Genomic DNA, 18354 nt, shown 5'->3' with positions numbered 1-18354 from the left:
CTGAAGGACGACAACGGCGACGTTCTCACCAACACTTGGAACATCGAACAGTTATGTCGTTTCTTCCCCTAAAATTTGGTCTTTACCGTTTTCTTTCATTCAACGTTCGCTCCTACAAAGTACCCTGGCCCAAACACTTTTGGCCTGGGTCGCTCGGGGGCTCCACGAGCGTACAATACCACCTTTTTTACTATCATATGGTAAATACATTTTTTACTCGAATGAAAGGGTAGTCCATTCCTTTAATTATCTTGCGTAACTTTGCTTCAATATTCTGACCAAACGCACCCCACCTCTACCTATGGTTACGAGTAGCTGAGCCTCACGGGCCATGCCCGGGCTCTTAAGGTTGTAGCCTACGAGACGAACGGGCAGGTGCAAAAAAGAAAGAATAAAAACAAAGCTATGCTAAGGAACGGACGGGACAAGCTTCCCCGAACAAAGTAGTTCATCACAAAACAAAAATTGATGTATTCATCAATATAATTGTTCACATGGGGGCTCCTCCACAAACTTAAACTATTACATCTGCTGGCTACTTCTACTGTGGCCGCCCGGTGGCATCGGCTGACGACACAACCGACGAGGATAAAGGTTGCTCGCCCTTCAATGGGGCAATGCTTGGCTCGAACGGAGCTTTTGACCCGACCTCCACTCCATCCGTAGGCTAGGTGACGTCTTCTTGATAGCAGCAAAGTCTAGGTCCAGGTGTCTTCTGACGACAGGCACCAAGTACTGCAACAAGTTCAGAAGTTCATGAGCATCATCCAAGAGCATTTACTGCCACCAGACATAATCACCACCGTAAGGGCGCCGCCTAGTTCCGCCCCCTAGACTTTGGCGAGCACAATGGGTACCTCAAGGGCGCCACACCCATAGATGCTCAGCAAAAGAACATAGAGCTCTAGACTTTCCCATACAGACAGGGTAGCTCCTGGACAGGGACGTTGCCTATCGTAGTATGGTTGCCATGGCTGGAGGATGTCTCTGACATCTCATCAAACTATATGAACTGGCTGACCTGAGTAGCTGCAAGCGTGAAACCCCCCACCGGCGTGGTCCCGAGTGGCTTCCCTCCGACAAAGCCCGCCCGGTGAAGATCTACTGGAAAAAGTCCACATATGGCTCCATCCCAAAGAAGGCCTCGCAGACGGTGATGAAGCCGGCAACGTGCAACACCCCAGACGGATTGAGGGGCTATAGCTCTAGGCCCCACTCGTCAAGGAGCCCGCACAGGATCTAGTATGCCACTTCCTTTGCTGGAAGCCACCCCTTCTCAGTAGAGGCAGCCAACACCACGTCGGATGGCCTCCAGCTCGACATTGCGCTCTGGATTCATGAATAGATCGGTGACCCCCTCACTTACCCTCTCTCTCACTAAGGAACCATCGTGGCACACAAACGCTCTTGGTGAGAAGGAAGAAGGAGGAGAGGCGGTAGATGGGGAATAGATGAAGGAATGGGATGAAAGCCCTCTCCCTTCCCCTATTTAAGGAGGAAGCATAGCAGTTAAGGAAAGGCAAAAGGATTGGGGTGAGAAACCTTCTCCCTTCCCTCATTCAATGCAAATGGGATACGACGGGACACGCCCTGACTGATAGGACGCACCCTGCCCGATAGAACGACACCTGGTCAGACAGGATGTGGCCTAGGTATGGTCCACCACTACCGCACACCAGGCGTGAGAAACAAGGCGTAACTATGCGCAGGTGGCCCTCCACCTTCCCAGGCGGGACTTGGAAAGGCCCAACTATGGGATCTCCATCTAGGAGAGACCGACAGGCTTCCTGAGTCAATCGGATGGCTCAGGCAAACACCGAGAGACAAGTAAGGAGTAGAGGGATGCCCCATGTGGGCCATGCTGACTCCATCATGAACGACAAGCACGGATCTCGGTCGGACATATCCGATAGGAGCTCTTCAAACCCCATCACTCGAGTCATCAAGGTAACATTACCAACCTCCACTATTTCTTTAAATGACCATTCATTCGTCTATTGTCATTCATATATGCATACACGCATTCACACATTCATTCATACAAATCATTCATTCATCCCATACATTTGAAGCATCACATATGCAGTTAAATGCATCACAATGCTTCATGTTGCGTCATGAAGCGGTAGTTGCTTCATTCAACATGAGCAACGACCGACCGGGGTTCGAAGGCTGGCCCATGAAGGGCTTGAGGCCACCTAGCGTCAAACAGAGCCAGGGGAGAAAATGTAGATGAGCCCCAAGCGGCCCTTGCCCAGTCTGCTTCGAAGCAAATAGGGTCATCTCAACCTTCTCGTTCGATTCTAACCTCGAGCCATGCCACAGAATCTCCATCGAGGGGAGGCTAGCGAGCCACCTAGGTCGGTCTCCGGAATGACCTAGGCATCTGCCGGGACATGGGTTAAGGAGCAGTGGAATGCCACATGAGGGCTATGCCGACCCCGTCACGAACAACGGACCTAGATTTCACTTGAACATGCCCGTTAGCGAGCTCACCGAGCACGTAACTCGAGCCATCGAGGCAAGCGACGTTAGCTCTGCCCCTCCAATTGTGAAAAACCACGGACGGGGTAACGCACGAAAACTCAAACGGCCCCTACCAAGCCCAATGAGGCTCGGGGGCTTAGGACACCCAAAAACCTCAGCTGCGCCCAGCGCCTGGATCCATGACTCCGACTCACCTGATCCCTCGTTGCGCCCGACGCCTTGATCCACGAGTCCGTCTCGTCCGATCCCTTGGCGCGCCTGATGCCTTGGTTAGCAACTCTGACTCACCCAATCCCTCGACCCGTCCGACACCTAGATCCGCGACTCTGACTCGCCTGATCCCTCATTACGCCCAGCGCTTGGATCTGCAACTCTGACTTGTCCGATCCCTCGGCATGTCCGACGCCTAGATTCGTGACTCCGACTCACCCTATCCCCCAGCTATGCCCGACGCCTAGATCCATGACTCTGACTCGCCCGATCCCCCAGCTGCATCCGATGCTTAGATCCGCGAGTCCATCTTGTCTGATCCCTTAGCACGCTCGATGTCTTGGTTGGCAACTCCATCTCGCCCAGTCCCTCGGCCACAACCAAATGCCTAGGACCGCGCTCCTAGAAATGATGAGTCAAAAACTGGAAAAAGGAAGCTACGCCCACCAAGGTGCACACACTCACGCCCGCTGACAACCCCCCAGGCGATTCTGCATGAATCACCCGGGGCTCGGGGGCTACACCCGTGGGTACGCTCGTGCGCACCCACCGTCAAAACAAAAAATTCCCCGCTGGCAACATAAAAAACCCTAGATGATTCTACCCGAATCGCTCGGGGGCTTAGGGGCTACACCCACGGGTGCGCTCGTGTGCACCCGCTGTCAAGACAAAACTCCTCCAGACGATTCTACCTGAATCGCCCAAGGGCTCGGGGGTTCCTATTGGGTTCCTAAACTCGAGGTCCCTCATGGACCTACTTCCCAGCAAAGGCTCGGCCCAGCAGACGACGTTGCGAACGACACGTAACTCCTGGGCCAGCCCAAAAACCTAACGACAGGCCAGAAGGGCGATTCAGTCTCCGATTGGAAGGCCTCGCTTCTGACTCTGGCACGCCTCTCCGACCAGAAGGCCTCGCTTCCGACTCCAGCCCACCTCTCCGACCGAAAGGCCTGGCCAAAGAGGAACAACGCTCACTTCCGACTCTGACCCACGTCTTCGATCGAGGATGCACCGAACCTCTGCTTACAGCTCTTCTCCGACTGGCGCAGTCAGAGCCGACTAGGACCAACCGACCGGGGACGCCCGCTCGGTGAGAACCTTGGAAACGAACGAAGCAAGTAAGGTAGGATGCTCAAGTCAAAAGCAATACCAAGGACCGTACCCTGTACACCTGCAGGACAGTACCGACAGGACATGTCAGAAGGGTCCCCTGCAACCTTCCAGGCATGTCAGAACCTAAACAGTGTTGTGGGCACCGATGTTTGCCCTACAGTGTTGTGGGCGCCATCAATTCTCATACCAGGCGAACACGGTAAAACCCCCACATGCCTCTGGGCATCAACGGTATGGTAGGTGCCGGCATCTGTCATACCAGAAGAAGACGATGGAATATCCCACATGCATCTGACATTAACAGTGTTATGGGCGCCTACAACCATCTTGTACCCGACGGCGTGGGCAACAAGATTTTGTAGCATATGTACTCTCTCTCTCTCTCTCTCGCTTGTAAGACCGTCCCCTTCACCTATAAAAGGGGATGTGCTCTCTCCCAACAAGGAGGATCGATCAGTTCACTCACACATACAACGATCCATCAACAACTCTCCAAGAGAGGATTCGAACGATTCAAACAACCAACGATCGATTCACCCTCTGCTAGCTTTAGACACTCTAAAGCTACACAGAGCACACGCTCGAATACTTAGCGCACGTAGGAGTTTCCGTCACTCTCGACCCTTCGGTCCGGAGTTTGATCGGACCTCTTGCACCACCCATCTTACTCCCTTCCGTTTGTAACCCCATAGCAAACTTTGAGCACCTGTGCTTAAGAATAAAGTCACCGACCGACTCAAACTGGACGTAGGGCATGTTGCCTGAACTAGTATAAACCTGTGTCATTGAGTGCTAGGCCACATCCGATCACAACGTACAGCAAAACTACAAATATTTACGTGTTGGTCACTTTCTACACCGACAAAATCAGTATTGCTATCTACCGACCGGTTAATTTAGGAGCTTGTATCAACTGATTTTTGGACCGTTCGTTGCCGTCGGCCGGTGGCCTAGGTCGTCCGATGCGTCCGCCATTGTTAGGTGTATGCATCCATCATCCGTGCGTGCGTAGTACGTGGCAAAAGTGGAGCAGCAGCCGCCATGCCTGCTGGCTAGGCGCGTGCATGCAGGAGATCCGATCCAGGACACGTCGAAAAAATTTGTATTTTTTTTAAATTTTGATATATATTTGTGTTATTTCAAAATTATATCACTCTGTTCAATAAATTACACTGAATAAATTATTGTAAATATAGCAATAAGACAGTGTAAATTTAGCTAGAAGACGGTGTAAGTGCATAGAAAAAATTCAATTGACAGGAGAGGTCAAAACAACTGAATGTCACCTAGACATATCCTAAAAATTGATTTTGAACCACATAAAATGTCTCCAGACTCCAAAGCTTGTTGCATGGTTGCATCTTATGTTTTCTTTGTGGTGGAACATTTTCAAAACATGTGCCTGTTGCATTGTTGCATCTTATGTTTTCTTTGTTGTGGAACATTTTCGAAACATGTTTTTAGACATTAATTAGATGTTTTGTGAATTTTCTTGGTTTTTCTCATATTCTTAGAGCTAAATCTAACTTTTGTGAGATATTAAATTGTAGTCCGTTTTTTTTTTCGTTTTATTGGTAGCACTGCGTTTTAAGAGATGTTAGTGACCAAGAGAGTGAGCACAACACTTCGTTCTCGCTCGCTCGCCTCACTTCACATTCACAAGATGCCAACCTTTGATGAAAGGAGAGCTACTGCATCTTTCCTGGTCTTCACTTGCTTTTTCTGCATCATACGCAGGGGCAGCTACGAGCCATGGACCTCGCTCGCCGCCCCTGTGAACTGTCACGGGCCTTCCCTCCGGCGCCTCTCCTTTCCCCTCCCGGCTCCCGTCTCCTCAGGCACACTTGAACGGCATGGACGATGGCACCACTCTGCTCATCTTTCGCCACATGTTCGACTATATATCCCATACCTGCGGCTCGACAGCTTCGTTCTCATCAACTGTCTCGAAGCATCTAGTCTAGTAGTACGGTTGCGCAATGGTCTCTGAGGACGAGGAGAAGGGCTCGTCGCCGGAGTCGGACTCCCCGCCTCCGCCTCCGCCTCCGTCGCCGTCGCCATCGCAGCGGCCGCCGCTGCTGAACCCGGCGTACGCGCAGTGCAAGTCGGTGATCCACGACGAGCTGCGCAGCTTCCGCGTGTTCCTGCAGTGGTGCGCGCTGGACCACAGCACCCGCGCAGGGCGCGCCGCCTCGTACGCGGCGTTCGTGGCGCTGGCGCTCCTGGTGCCCGCCGCGGTGTCGCTGTCGCTCCGCGCCGACGCCGCGCTGTCCCGGGACTCCGCGTCCGCCATCACCTTCAACCGCGTGGCGCAGTCCCCCGCCACGGGGCTCGCTGTCATCTCCTTCGCCACGCTGGCCGCCTTCTTCCGCCGCCTCGGCGGCCTGCGGCAGCTGCTGTTCCTCGACGGCGCGCTCCGCGACGACACCGCCTTCGTCCGGCGCGGGTACGCGCGGGAGCTGGACCGCGCGTTCCGCACCCTGGCCGCGCTCCTGCTCCCGTCCTCTGCGTGGAGGCCGCGCACAAGGCCGTCTTCTTCTTCTGCACCGTCAGGGTGGAGCCGCCAGCGGCGGTGTTTCCCTTCGCCACGCCGCTGCTGCTGCCGTGGCGCGCGGTGGCGCTGGTCGCCACGGTGGCGTCGTGGGTGTACCGGACAGGGGTGTTCCTGCTGGTGTGCGTGCTGTTCCGCCTCACCTGCGAGCTCCCGATCCTGCGCTTCGAGGGCATCTACGGCATGTTCGACGTGGAGTCGCGCCCCGCCGCCGCCCCCACCGAGATCTTCGCGGAGCACCGCCGCATCCGCACGCAGCTGCTTGCCACCAGCCACCGGTACAGGGTGTTCATCATCTGCTGCCTCGTCACCATCACCGTCAGCCAGCTCGGCGCGCTCCTCGTCGCCCTCTCGTCCAGGGACGCCAAGAGCTTCTCCAACACCGGCGACCTCCTGGTACGCACGCACGGCACACCACACCACACGACGGCGAAGGCCTCATCACTCTAAGACTGTCCCCCGAGACTACTAGGACTCGCGCTCGTGCGTTGAGTTGTTGCGTGCAGGTCGGCTCGGCGGTGCAGCTGAGCGGCTTCTTCATGTGCCTGCTGGGCGCGGCCAGGATCACGCACAGGGCGCAGAGGATGGTGTCCATCGCCAGCCAGTGGCACATAAGCATGGAGTCGTCCATGCACCATGGCAAATCGTCCTCGCCGGCCACAACGTCGGCCAGCGGCGACGTCGACGCGTCGTCCCACGTCTCCGGCTCGTCGACGACGGCCGTCTCCCAGGCGGAGGCCGGAGCGCCGTGCTCGTACAGGAGCAGACAAGCACTCGGTACGCATGCAACTTTACTGAGTTTTTTTTCCCTGCCACGGTGTCACAGAGTGAGACTGAGAGGCTGGCTTTTGCTGTGTGCTGATGCAGTGACGTACCTACGACACAACGGCGGCGGGATCACCCTGTTCGGCTTCACGCTGGACAGGGGCCTCCTCCACACCATCTTCGTCTTCGAGATGACTCTGGTGCTCTGGATCCTCAGCAAAGTCGTGGTCCTCTAGCATGTCATGTGTATATATACGTGCCAGACTGTCGCATAGCAATGCTGCTACGATTTTCGCTCGCAACTATACTTATATTGCCTATTTTGGTGCAAGTATAAATTCAGTCAAGACACAAGACTGCTTTGATTTACGAGTGATTATTCTCTCTTTTCTTTCTGAGAAACATAGAACTTCTATTGATCAATCACAAGGTGATACAGTCCTAGAGAACCAAATGCTGGATCAACACAAAAGGGGGACATTTTAATGAGGAGCATGGCCAGGCAATTTGCAAATCTGTACAAATGTTCATCAGTCATCACATTATGGGAGCCATGCTGTCTCTGAATATTACTGCTTAATAATGCATTCACGCCATTGTATTCAGCCTTCTCATGAACTGAATAAACAAAACTAAACAAAACCACACCACACCAGTCCTCATGTTGTTTGTTGCACTCCTAATCCGATTGCACCTTAGGATTTCAGAAATGATAATGATCAGTCGGTTGATTTGCCGGTTGCCGTTTTTTGGGCCGTGCAATGCAGAAGCGATGCCCACCACCTGTCCTCCACCTCGTCCTCGGCACCTCCCCCGTCACTATCCCGTGACTCACCACCTGCTGCAGCTGCACCGCCTCAGGGTCAAGCAAGCATTCATGCTGGTGCGTGCGTCCCTGCCTGACACACGAACGCAAGCACGGAAACACCTTGCGACCACTCGGGTCACGCTCCAGTTGCAAGCCGAGACGGCGGCCATCCTCAGGTTCCATGTCCCGTCCCGTCCGCGTCAATCTCTCTTCTCTCTGATGTTTTTTTTTGAAATTTCTGAAGAATTTTGAATAATTTAACATATATTTCTCTGATATCTGAAATCCATAGAAATAATTTATAAATCTTTTTTAAAAAATTTAGCACATATTTGTGTTATTTCCAAATTACACAACTCTGTCCAATAAATTACACCGAATAAATCATTGTAAATATAGTAATAAGACGGCGTAAATATAACTATAAGACAGTGTAAGTACATGAGAAAAATTTGGTTGATGAGAGGGGCTAAAACAACCATTCGTTGGTTAGACATCTCTCAAGATTTTGAACGGCCGCTGAGGCAGCCAGACAGGTGCCGCAATAGTGGCTGATCTAGAAAAAAAAAGTCAGGAGAGGCTTATCTCATGATCTTTCTTCCGTAACCTCTTCTTCCAAACTTAAATAGGTGTAAATTTGTAGGAAGAACTTAGGAGGGGCTCCATGGTCCGAGCAGCAGTAGCGGGGCTCGAGCTATAGATGTACATGCAGCCCGTAGCCTGTTGGCACGGCACGAAGCCCGCAATTTTAGCCCAACATGAGCATGGCATGGCACGGTGTTTTACGGGCCCCGGCCAACACATAGGGTCGTGCCTGGGCCGCTACTCAGGCACGCTGGGCCCGACATTTACAAGGAGGCACAATGTCGGCCCGGTGGCCACCAAGGCCTACTAAGAGCCCACCTCGCCCCTCCCAGCCAACCCTAACTTCATTTCACCATCCCCCTGCCCCCGGAGGCCGCCGCACTCCCTCTCAACTCTATCGCTCGCGGTCGCGACTCGCGAGTCGCGGAGTCGTGCGACTCCTCGGTCCTCACTGAGCGCTCGCGGCGTCCACCGCCCCCCGCACCACCGTCCAGGCGTCCACTAGCAACATCCTCCGCGCCACCCGCACCACTGGCCGCCTCCCCCATGTCCCTCGCACAGCTACATCGCATCGCATGCGGCGGCTTTCCAGCGATGCGACGTTGAGCACACCGGCGTCGAGCAGCTCCTCCAGACCTCCTCCAGATCTAGATCCAGCTCGTCCAGCTCGAGGACGTCAGCCTCCTCCGAGTCCAGCTCGAGTAGCTCCTCCTGCCTCCTCCAGATCCTGTCCTCTCCTTCCCTCTCGGCCTCTCTCTCTCTCATGGGCCGTGCTTTTCGGGCTGGCCTGGCCCGACAAACGGCCCATAGTGTCGTGCCTGGTCCGAAGGCCAGGCACGTGGCCCAGAGAGGCATGGCCCGAGAGGCACGACGTGCCGTGCCCGCCCAACCCCTTGCAGGCCGTGTTGGATCCGCCCCTGTGCAGCAACCTGCGCCGGTGTTGGATCCGCCCCTGTGCAGCAACCTGCGCACTCAAGAGTTGGCCTTAGGACATTGTTGCTACTTTCGCCATGTGTAGCAGTAGGCCTAGTGAGGAGACAAACAACGGTAACAGTACAAGCACAAGCATATAAGTCAACTGAAACAGATCAAGGAGGGTGCGATATTCAGTTTCAAAATTTTCCAAAGGTAAAACAAACTTTGTATGAATTTTCTAAGATTAAACCAGATTTTAGGATTTTTAATTGCATTATTTTCCGTGTGAAAATATTTAGATAAATTTTGGAACTTTATTTTTATGAATGTTTGGATATTTTTAAAAATATTTCTAGTCTAATTTAGCACCCTGAACTTTTAACTTTGTTCGATTTACTCCTCTGACGTGGCACCACATTAACAAAAATACCCAAAATGTAAAAAACGGTTTTATTTTATTATTCAGTTAGAAAAGCCAGATGACCACGATAATCGAGAGAAATAATTTGGACTTTTAAAAAAACGATAATGCTCCAGTTAAGACGTCCGGAACAGACGGATTCGCTCACTCCCGCACCTAGTCCCTCGCTTCCTTCTCTCTTCCGCGCTCGCGCCCGGTGCCTACACTGACGCACGGCGGCAGCGCGCTCCCCCACTCCAGCGTCATCCTCCTTCCCCACCCTGGCGGACACCATCTCCCCCACCCCAGCGATGCCCCTCTCCCCACCCCGGCACCCTCACCCACCGGGAGCATCCAACGCCGCGGATCCGGTGGCCCTCTTCCCTACCCCGACGAGGTCCAAGGAAGCCGCTGACCCTCCCCTACCCCGGCCGGTGGCGCCCTCCCCAGATCCGGCAGCATCTCCTCTCCCTCGACCGGCGGCGGGCATGGCGGGCGTGCGGGCTCGCACCATCCAGCGAGCATGCGCCACCGCAATTGCCCACTAGGTAGGTAATGCCCGCGCGGCGATGCTGTGGAGGCACGATGTCGGCCCGGTGGCCACCAAAGCCTGCTAAGAGCCCACCTCGCCTCTCCCAGCCAACCCTAACTTCATTTCACTGTCCCCCTACCCCCCCCCCCCCGAGGCCACCGCACTCCTCTTGACTCTATCGCTTGTGGTCGCGAGTCACGGAGTCGCGCGACTCCTCGGTCCTCGCTGAGCGCTCGCGGCGTCCACCAGCAACATCCTCCGCGCCACCCGCACCACCGGCCGCCTCCCCCACGTCCATCGCGCAGCTACATCACACCGCACGAGGCGACTTTCCAGCGAGGCGACGTCGAGCACACCGGCGTCGAGCGGCTCCTCCAGGCCTCCTCCAGATCTAGATCCAGCTCGAGGGCGTTGGATCCAGCTCGAGGACGTCGGCCTCCTCCGGATCCAGCTCGAGCAGCTCCTCCTGCCTCCTCTAGATCCCGTCCTCTCCTTCCCCCTCGGGCTCTCTCTCTCATGGGCCGTGCTTTTCGGGCTGGCCCGGCCCTACAAACGGCCCATAGTGCCATGCCTGGGCCGAAGGCCAGGCGCGTGACCCGGAGAGGCACGGCCCGAGAGGCACGACGTGCCGTACCGTCCCAACCCCTTGTGGGCCATGCCGGGCTAGGCCAGCCTGGCCCATTGGCCATCTATAGCTCGAGCCCACCCTGCGTCGGTGTTGGATCCGCCCCTGTGCAGCAACCTGTGCACTCAAGAGTTGGCCTTAGGACCTTGTTGCTACTTTCGCCATGTGTAGCAGTAGGCCTAGTTAGGAGACAAACAACGGTAACAGTACAAGCACAAGCATATAAGTCAACTGAAACAGATCAAGGAGGGTGCGATATTCAGTTTCGAAATTTTCCAAAGGTAAAACAAATTTTGTATGAATTTTCTAAGATTAAACCAGATTTTAGGATTTTTAATTGCATTATTTTCCATGTGAAAATATTTAGATAAATTTTGGAATTTTATTTTTATGAATGTTTGGATATTTTTAAAAATATTTCTAGTCTAATTTAGCACCCTGAACTTTCAACTTAGTTGGATTTACTCCTCTGACATGGCACCACATTAACAAAAATACCCAAAATGCAAAAAACAGTTTTATTTTATTGTTCAGTGAGAAAAGCCAGATGACCGCGATAATTGAGAGAAATAATTTGGACTTTTCCAAAAAACGATAATGCTCCAGTTAAGACGCCCGGAATGGACAGATGCCTCACTCGCTCACTGTCGCACCTAGTCCCTCGCTTCCTTCTCCCTTCTGCGCTCGCGCTCGGTGCCTACCCCGACGCACGGCGGTAGCGCGCTCCCCGGCCGGTGGCAGCGTGCTCCCCCACTCTGGCGTCGTCCTCCTCCCCCACCCTGGCGACCACCTCCCCCACCCCAGCGACGCCCCTGAAAGCATCTAAGCCCCTAGTTGGGTTTCGGTGATTAATGATGACACGAGATTACTATAACTAACGTGTGTTTTGCAGAGGCAATTTAAGTTATGTCATAATAATGGCAATTGATTGGGCAATTATGGTTTTCATGCCCTCATCGATTGAATTCATTTCGGTTTTTAAAGAATGGACGACAAGGTTAAGGACGGCTAGTTCTAAGTGTCATTTAGAGTTGAAGAGATACTTAGAATAGTTTATGACTTTGTCTTTCCTTTGGCCATACAATTAAGGGGGTATGGACTAGTAGCTTGACCTAGGTGAGTCTAGTGGGTTAGGTGTGGTGCACACTTATCAAACCTAGCAATAGGTAGCTTAGGAATAGCTCTAAGATCAATTGGAGTCATCTTCATTCACATAGGATTTTCGAGTTGGAAGTGAATGGAGGGTCAAATAACTGACCGGACGCTGGTCTGGTTGTGATCGGATGCTGGAGGGTGAGTCCGGTCAGTTCATTTGATTAACTGTAGTCGTCTAATACTGACCGGACGCTGTGTGGAGGAGCACCGGACACTGGGGTGCCTACGTCCGGTCCACTCTAGAGAGATTCTAGAGAGGCTTTTTCTTGATCGGACGTGTCCGGTGGGTGCTGACCGGACGCTGGTCAGAGTCCGATCAGAGCTTAACGACTCTCTTTGACACAGTGGTGGGTACAATTGACCGGAGCGTCCGATCAGCCCATACAGTGACGACTCAGCCTCCAAACGTTATGTTTTGAATGAGTGGGGTATAAATACTTACTCCACTCATCCATAGGAGGTCTCTTGCCCATTTGTTCAACTGAGAAACACCTTTGGAGTGTAAGGGAGAGCAAGAGTCTAATGGGATGATTGAGATTTGATAATCCAAGATTAATGACCTCATTAGTGCATAGGGAGTATCAAGTGTGCATCCACCTTTCTCATTAGGATTGTCTTGGTCAAGTGAGAGTTTGTGCTTGTTACTTTTGGTGATCGCCATCACCTAAATGGCTCGGTGTTGATTGAGAGCGTGGTGATTATCCAGTGGAGCTTGTGGATGACCCAAGTCAAGTTGTGAGCGGTTGTGAGCGATTCACCGCGACGGAGTATCAAAGAATCAGTCCGTAGAGAGCACTTGATCTTTGCACGGATCAAGGAAGAGCTACACCCTTGCACGGGTGCTCCAACGACGACTCTCCGATACCTTGGGAAAATATCGCCGTGTTCCTTTCCCTCTTTTTACTTTGAGCATTTATATTTGAGCAATTCATTTCATGTCTTTACATTTCTAGAATTGCCATGCTAGAGTAGGATTGGAACATATGGTGCAAAACTTTTATGCGGAAAAATAATAGAAACATATTTTATGCACAAGGGGTGAAAATGGGCTAAGTGTAGAACTTAAGTATTGCAAAAATTTAGAATTAGCCCAATTCACCCTCCTCTTGGGTATTTTGATCCTTTCAGCCCCTCCCCCCACCCCGGCACCCTCACCCACCAGGAGCATCCAACGCCGCGGATCCGGTGGCCCTCTCCTCTACCCCGACGAGGTCCAAGGAAGCCGTTGACCCTCCCCTACCCCGGCCGGTGGCGCCCTCCCCAGATCCGGCAGCATCTCTTCTCCCTCGACCGGCGGCGGGCATGGCGAGCGTGCGGGTGCGCACCATCCAGCGAGCCTGTGCCACCGTAGTTGCCCACCAGGTAGGTAATGCCCGTGCGGCGATGCTGTGTTTCAGATGTATGTTTCAATTGTTTTATGCGGATGTTGCAAAAGTAGATCAGGATTTTGCATATGTTGCAATGGTTGTACACGTATGTTGCAAACGTCTACCCCCAATGTTTCATCTATTTTTTATACATGTATGTTGCAAGTATTTCAGACGCAAGTCTCAAGTGTTTCATCTATCTTCTTTTGTATGTTGCAAGTGTTGTGTCTGAATGTTTCAAAAGTAGATCGAGATGTTGCACATGTTGTAATGGTGTTTCAGTTGTATGTTTCAAATATTTCATCTGTGTGTTAGACGTATGTTGCAAAGATTTTTATCTGAATGTTACAAAAGTAGATCGAGATGTTGCAGGACACGGCTGGTGGTTGTCGCTACTGGGGCACAGCTGTGGGTCAACCCACATGGGTTTTTCCGTGCGGAGCGCGGGGTGGGTGCAGGGGCGTGGGTCCCTGTGATGGACGCGGGTTCAGTGCTGGGGCGGGACGCGGGACGCGGGACGCGAGGCGTGAGGCGAGATACGGACACAGGAGCGGCGCAGGTGTCGGAGCCACGTCTAGACGCGACGTCCGGTCGGACCTCCCGGCGCTAGGCGTTCGGGAAAAAATTGAAGCGTGTAACCGGAGGGAGGTCTAGCCTAGACCGGGCCCGTCTGCACCGTGGGCCTTTTTCGGCCCATTCCGTCCTACTGCCTCGTTTCCTCCGGTGCGTTCGCTTCTGCCACATTCTGCTACTCGTCGGCGTGGTCGGGCGGCGTCCGTGGCTCCGTGACGGCCGTCGGCGTGGAGGACGTGGTAAAGGAAATGGTGAACCATGCTCGCATCAACAAGCACTAACGTAGCCGAGCAAAACTGAGCAAGGAGGCGGGCGGGCAGACCCTGGCACCCTGCTGCCGGCAAGAGAAGAGAGCATCCGAATACCGTGCATGCCCGATCGACCACCGTAGCTCAGAGAAGAGCCGTTGAAACGACGACAACCTCGTCAGTTGTCAGAGAGCCGCGCAATGCGGGCATGGCTATTCTTGGCCAAAACCAGCAGCCGCACCCCCCAAATCCCCCCATGGCCGGCCCATGCCATGCGGACGCCTCTCATCTCTCGCCACCGTCCTCGCCGCACGCGCGTGGGTCCGTGCGTGCGCGCGGGGAGCTCCTGAATCCTCTCTCCTCCACCTTCTCCGCCTCCCTTTCTCTCTCTTCGCGTCGACCTCCCGCTCTCCTCCCTCCCTGGAAAAAAACAGCGTGCCGGCCAGCCTTCCCCCACTCGCGCGCGCCCGGGAACAGGGGCCGCCCGCAGCATTGCCGCCGGCCAATTCACCCGCCGTCGTCAAGCGCTGGCGCCGGCGGGCTGGCTCCCTGGCACCGGCGCCGCGGCCGCCTTCCCGGACATGGGCGGAGTGCCGTCGTCGCTGCTAGCGCGCGTCCTCTTCCTCCTCCTGCTCCTTCTGGTCGCTGACGCCGCGCGGCTCCCGCTCTCCCTCGCGCCCGGCGACGCCGCCGCCGCCGCCGACGCGCTCCTCAAGCTCAAGGCCGGCATCAAGGACGACAGCGGCGGGCTCGGTTCCTGGTCCCCCGGCACGAGCCCCTGCAGCGATGGCGACGGCGGGTCCGGGCCCAGCTGGAAGGGTGTCATGTGTAACAGGGACGGCGTGCATGGCCTGCAGCTCGAGGGGATGGGCCTCTCAGGCACGCTCGACCTGCGCGCGCTCACGAGACTGCCGGGCCCCGGCCTCCGCACGCTCAGCTTCATGGACAACGAGTTCGCCGGCCCGTTGCCCGACGTCAAGGAGCTCAGCGGCCTCCGCGCTGTCTTTCTGTCCGGGAACAAGTTCTCCGGCGTGATCCCCGCCGACGCGTTCGCCGGGATGGGCTCGCTCAAGAAGGTGGTCCTCTCCAACAACGACTTCACCGGCCCCATCCCGGCGTCGCTCGCCGACGCGCCCAGGCTCCTGGAGTTGCAGCTCAATGACAACAAGTTTCAGGGCAAGATTCCTGACCTGAAACAGGACGAGTTGAGGCAAGTAAACCTCGCAAACAATGAGCTCGAGGGGGAGATCCCGGTGAGCCTCAAATCCATGCCACCCGAAATGTTCGCCGGTGAGGAACATGGATTTCTAGTTTTCTACACTATTATGATTGTGTAATGTCCACGTGCAGATGCAGTGCAGCATTATGATCGTGTTGTACAATAATGCATACAGGAAACAAGAAGCTTTGCGGGCCAACGGTTGGTGCCAAATGCGAGGCCCCTCCGTCACCGTCGCCGTCGCCATCGCCGTCACCAAAGGCATCACCAAAGGCGCCGCCGCCGGCCTCCGTCAAAGAAGGCACGACGCCGTCACTACCAGCAGCAGACATCGTGGGGTCCACAGGCTCGTCGTCAGCTGACGACGCGAAGCAAGACGAAGGCCAGAAGCCCGCCGAGCAGGGCTCCACGTCCTTCGGCGTCCTCGGCGCGTTCCTTGGCACGCTTGCGATCGCCGGCGTGGCGTTCGTCGCGCTGCGGAGGCGGAGGGGGTACAAGAACAAGAACTTCGGCCCGACCGCGTCGTCGACTCGGCCCTCGGGGCCGCCGAGGGTCGAGCCGCACCCGCCGGCGCCCGCTGCCGCCGCGGCCGGGTCCGCGGCGCGCGGCGGCGGCGCGGCGCAGAAGGTGGAGCAGGGGCGGCTGACGTTCGTGCGCGACGACCGCGGCCGGTTCTTCGAGCTGCAGGACCTGCTCAAGGCGACGGCGGAGGTGCTGGGCACCGCCAACCTCGGCGTGTGCTACTGCGCCACGCTCACGACGGGCCACTCCGTCGTCGTGAAGCGGTTCAAGGAGATGAACCGAGTGGGCAGGGAGGACTTCGAGGAGCACATGCGGCGGCTCGGCCGGCTCAGCCACCCCAACCTCCTCCCGCTCGTCGCCTACTACTACCGCAAGGAGGAGAAGCTGCTCATCCACGACTACGTCCCCAACCGGAGCTTGGCGAACCTCCTCCACGGTGAGCATTGTTCATCTCCTACGTCATCGTGACCATCATCATCTATCATCCCTCTAACCTTTGGCTGGCCTGGCGTTCGCACAGGCGGCGGCGAGGGCCGCGGGATGAAGAAGGCGGCGGTGCACTGGGCGGCGCGGCTGAAGATCGTCAAGGGCGTGGCGCGGGCGCTCAGCTACCTGTACGACGAGCTGTGCATGCTGACGGTGCCGCACGGCCACCTCAAGTCCTCCAACATCCTGCTCGACGGCCACTACGAGCCGCTGCTTACGGACTACGCGCTGGTGCCGGTGATGAACCAGTCGCACGCCGCGCAGCTCATGGTGGTCTTCAAGTCTCCGGAGCGGAAGCAGTTCGGCCGCTCGTCCAAGAAGAGCGACGTCTGGTGCCTCGGCCTGCTCATCCTCGAGATGCTCACCGGGAAGCCTCCGACCTACGACCTGCCCAAACCCTCGGGCGACTCGTCGTCGTCACCGCAGAAGCCCGGTCCGGCGGCAGGCAACACCACGGACCTGGTGACCGTCGTGGGGTCGACGCCGGAGGGCGAGTGGCTAGACACCGTGGTGGACCCGGACCTGCGGGACGAGGAGGAGGAGGACAAGGAGGAGATGGTGAAGCTGATCCGGGTCGGCATGGCGTGCTGCGAGACCAACGTGGACAGCCGGTGGGAGCTCAGGACCGCCATCGACAGGATCGAGGAGCTCAAGGCGAAGGAGCGCCCCGACGAGGAGCAGGCCTTCTACTCGACGGTGAACGACGAGGACTACAGTGACGTTGCCATCAACTGATCATCGACATGAAACGCCCGGGAATCGATCAATAGGGAGGGGGCAGTGTTGTTGTGTGCATCAAGCTAATGATGAGCTCAAAATGTGAAACCATAAGCATGAACTAGTACTGTGTATTCTTATATATCTTTGTTGGGTTTTTGCCGGTGGTAGATTTTGGAGAGAAAAGAAGCTACTTATATATAAATCACACGAACCTTAGTTTGTTTTTCTCAGTCACAGCAGTGGTTATTACTTGGGATTTCAGATTTCATAGCATACCGACCAATTTCCAACAAACTCAGCAGAAATTAATTACAAATTAATTAATTATGTGAATGGAGGATCTATTTGTGCAAATTACCAAGAGTAGGGCCACACAAAAAGGTTCGTTCTTTGAAAATTTCTTTTTTCACTCATATAAACCATTATTATTAAAAATCCGTCCTTTCGAACAAAAATAAATAGGAATCGCTGGCGCCCGCATTCGGATGGCCATGCCGCTGCCACCCGTCCCGCGCCTACCCACCCATGTCTGGCCTACTACGCCAGCCCGCAAGCACGTGGGGCCGGCCCACGCTAGTGGGGACCGCTTCCACCTGCGCTCGCTTGCCGCGAGGCGAGACAGCAGAAAGGTGAGGAGGAAGATGCAACACCCGATCTAGTTTTGAAACGTCCAGATGCAACGATTGCAACATACGTTGAAAACAAATGAAACATGCGTCTGAAACATTTGTAAAAACACCTAAAAAGCACTTAAAAACATTGTAGACATGCACAACATCCAGATAAAAACACTTGCATCACACGTGTGAAAACATATGCAACAACTAGATAAACACACTTCCAACATACGTCGGAAAAAAACAGATGAAACATTGAGAACAGGAGCTTGCAACATATGTGTACAACCATTGCAACGTATGCAACATCTCGATCTACTTTTGCAACATTCCTCTGAAACATGAAACATCGGAAATAATTGAAACATACGTTTGCAACATGCGCTTTTAGCGCAAGCGCAATGTCACCTTGCTGCTTACGAATGGAGCTCGACACCGGCGCGGAGCTCGATGCCA

The 18354-nt window shown here is 54.7% G+C and overlaps 1 protein-coding gene and 1 pseudogene across 1 annotated transcript; both read left to right on the top strand.

Moving 5' to 3' along the window:
• The first annotated feature begins 5741 nt into the window (after positions 1-5741).
• On the top strand, positions 5742-7821 carry LOC136501469 (uncharacterized; annotated as a pseudogene).
• Positions 7822-14700: 6879 nt separating this feature from the next.
• On the top strand, positions 14701-17478 carry LOC136501787 (pollen receptor-like kinase 4). Its single transcript, XM_066497320.1, has 3 exons — positions 14701-15624; positions 15729-16511; positions 16596-17478. Exons 1-3 carry the CDS (start codon positions 14916-14918, stop codon positions 17294-17296), a joined length of 2193 nt encoding a protein of 730 aa, XP_066353417.1. The 5' UTR covers positions 14701-14915; the 3' UTR covers positions 17297-17478.
• The last annotated feature ends 876 nt before the right edge of the window (positions 17479-18354 follow it).

Source organism: Miscanthus floridulus, chromosome 13 (genome assembly GCF_019320115.1).
Source record: "Miscanthus floridulus cultivar M001 chromosome 13, ASM1932011v1, whole genome shotgun sequence".
NCBI classification, from domain to species: Eukaryota; Viridiplantae; Streptophyta; class Magnoliopsida; order Poales; family Poaceae; genus Miscanthus; species Miscanthus floridulus.
Note: the sequence above shows the minus strand (reverse complement) of the source record. Positions and strands in the feature narration are given on the sequence as shown.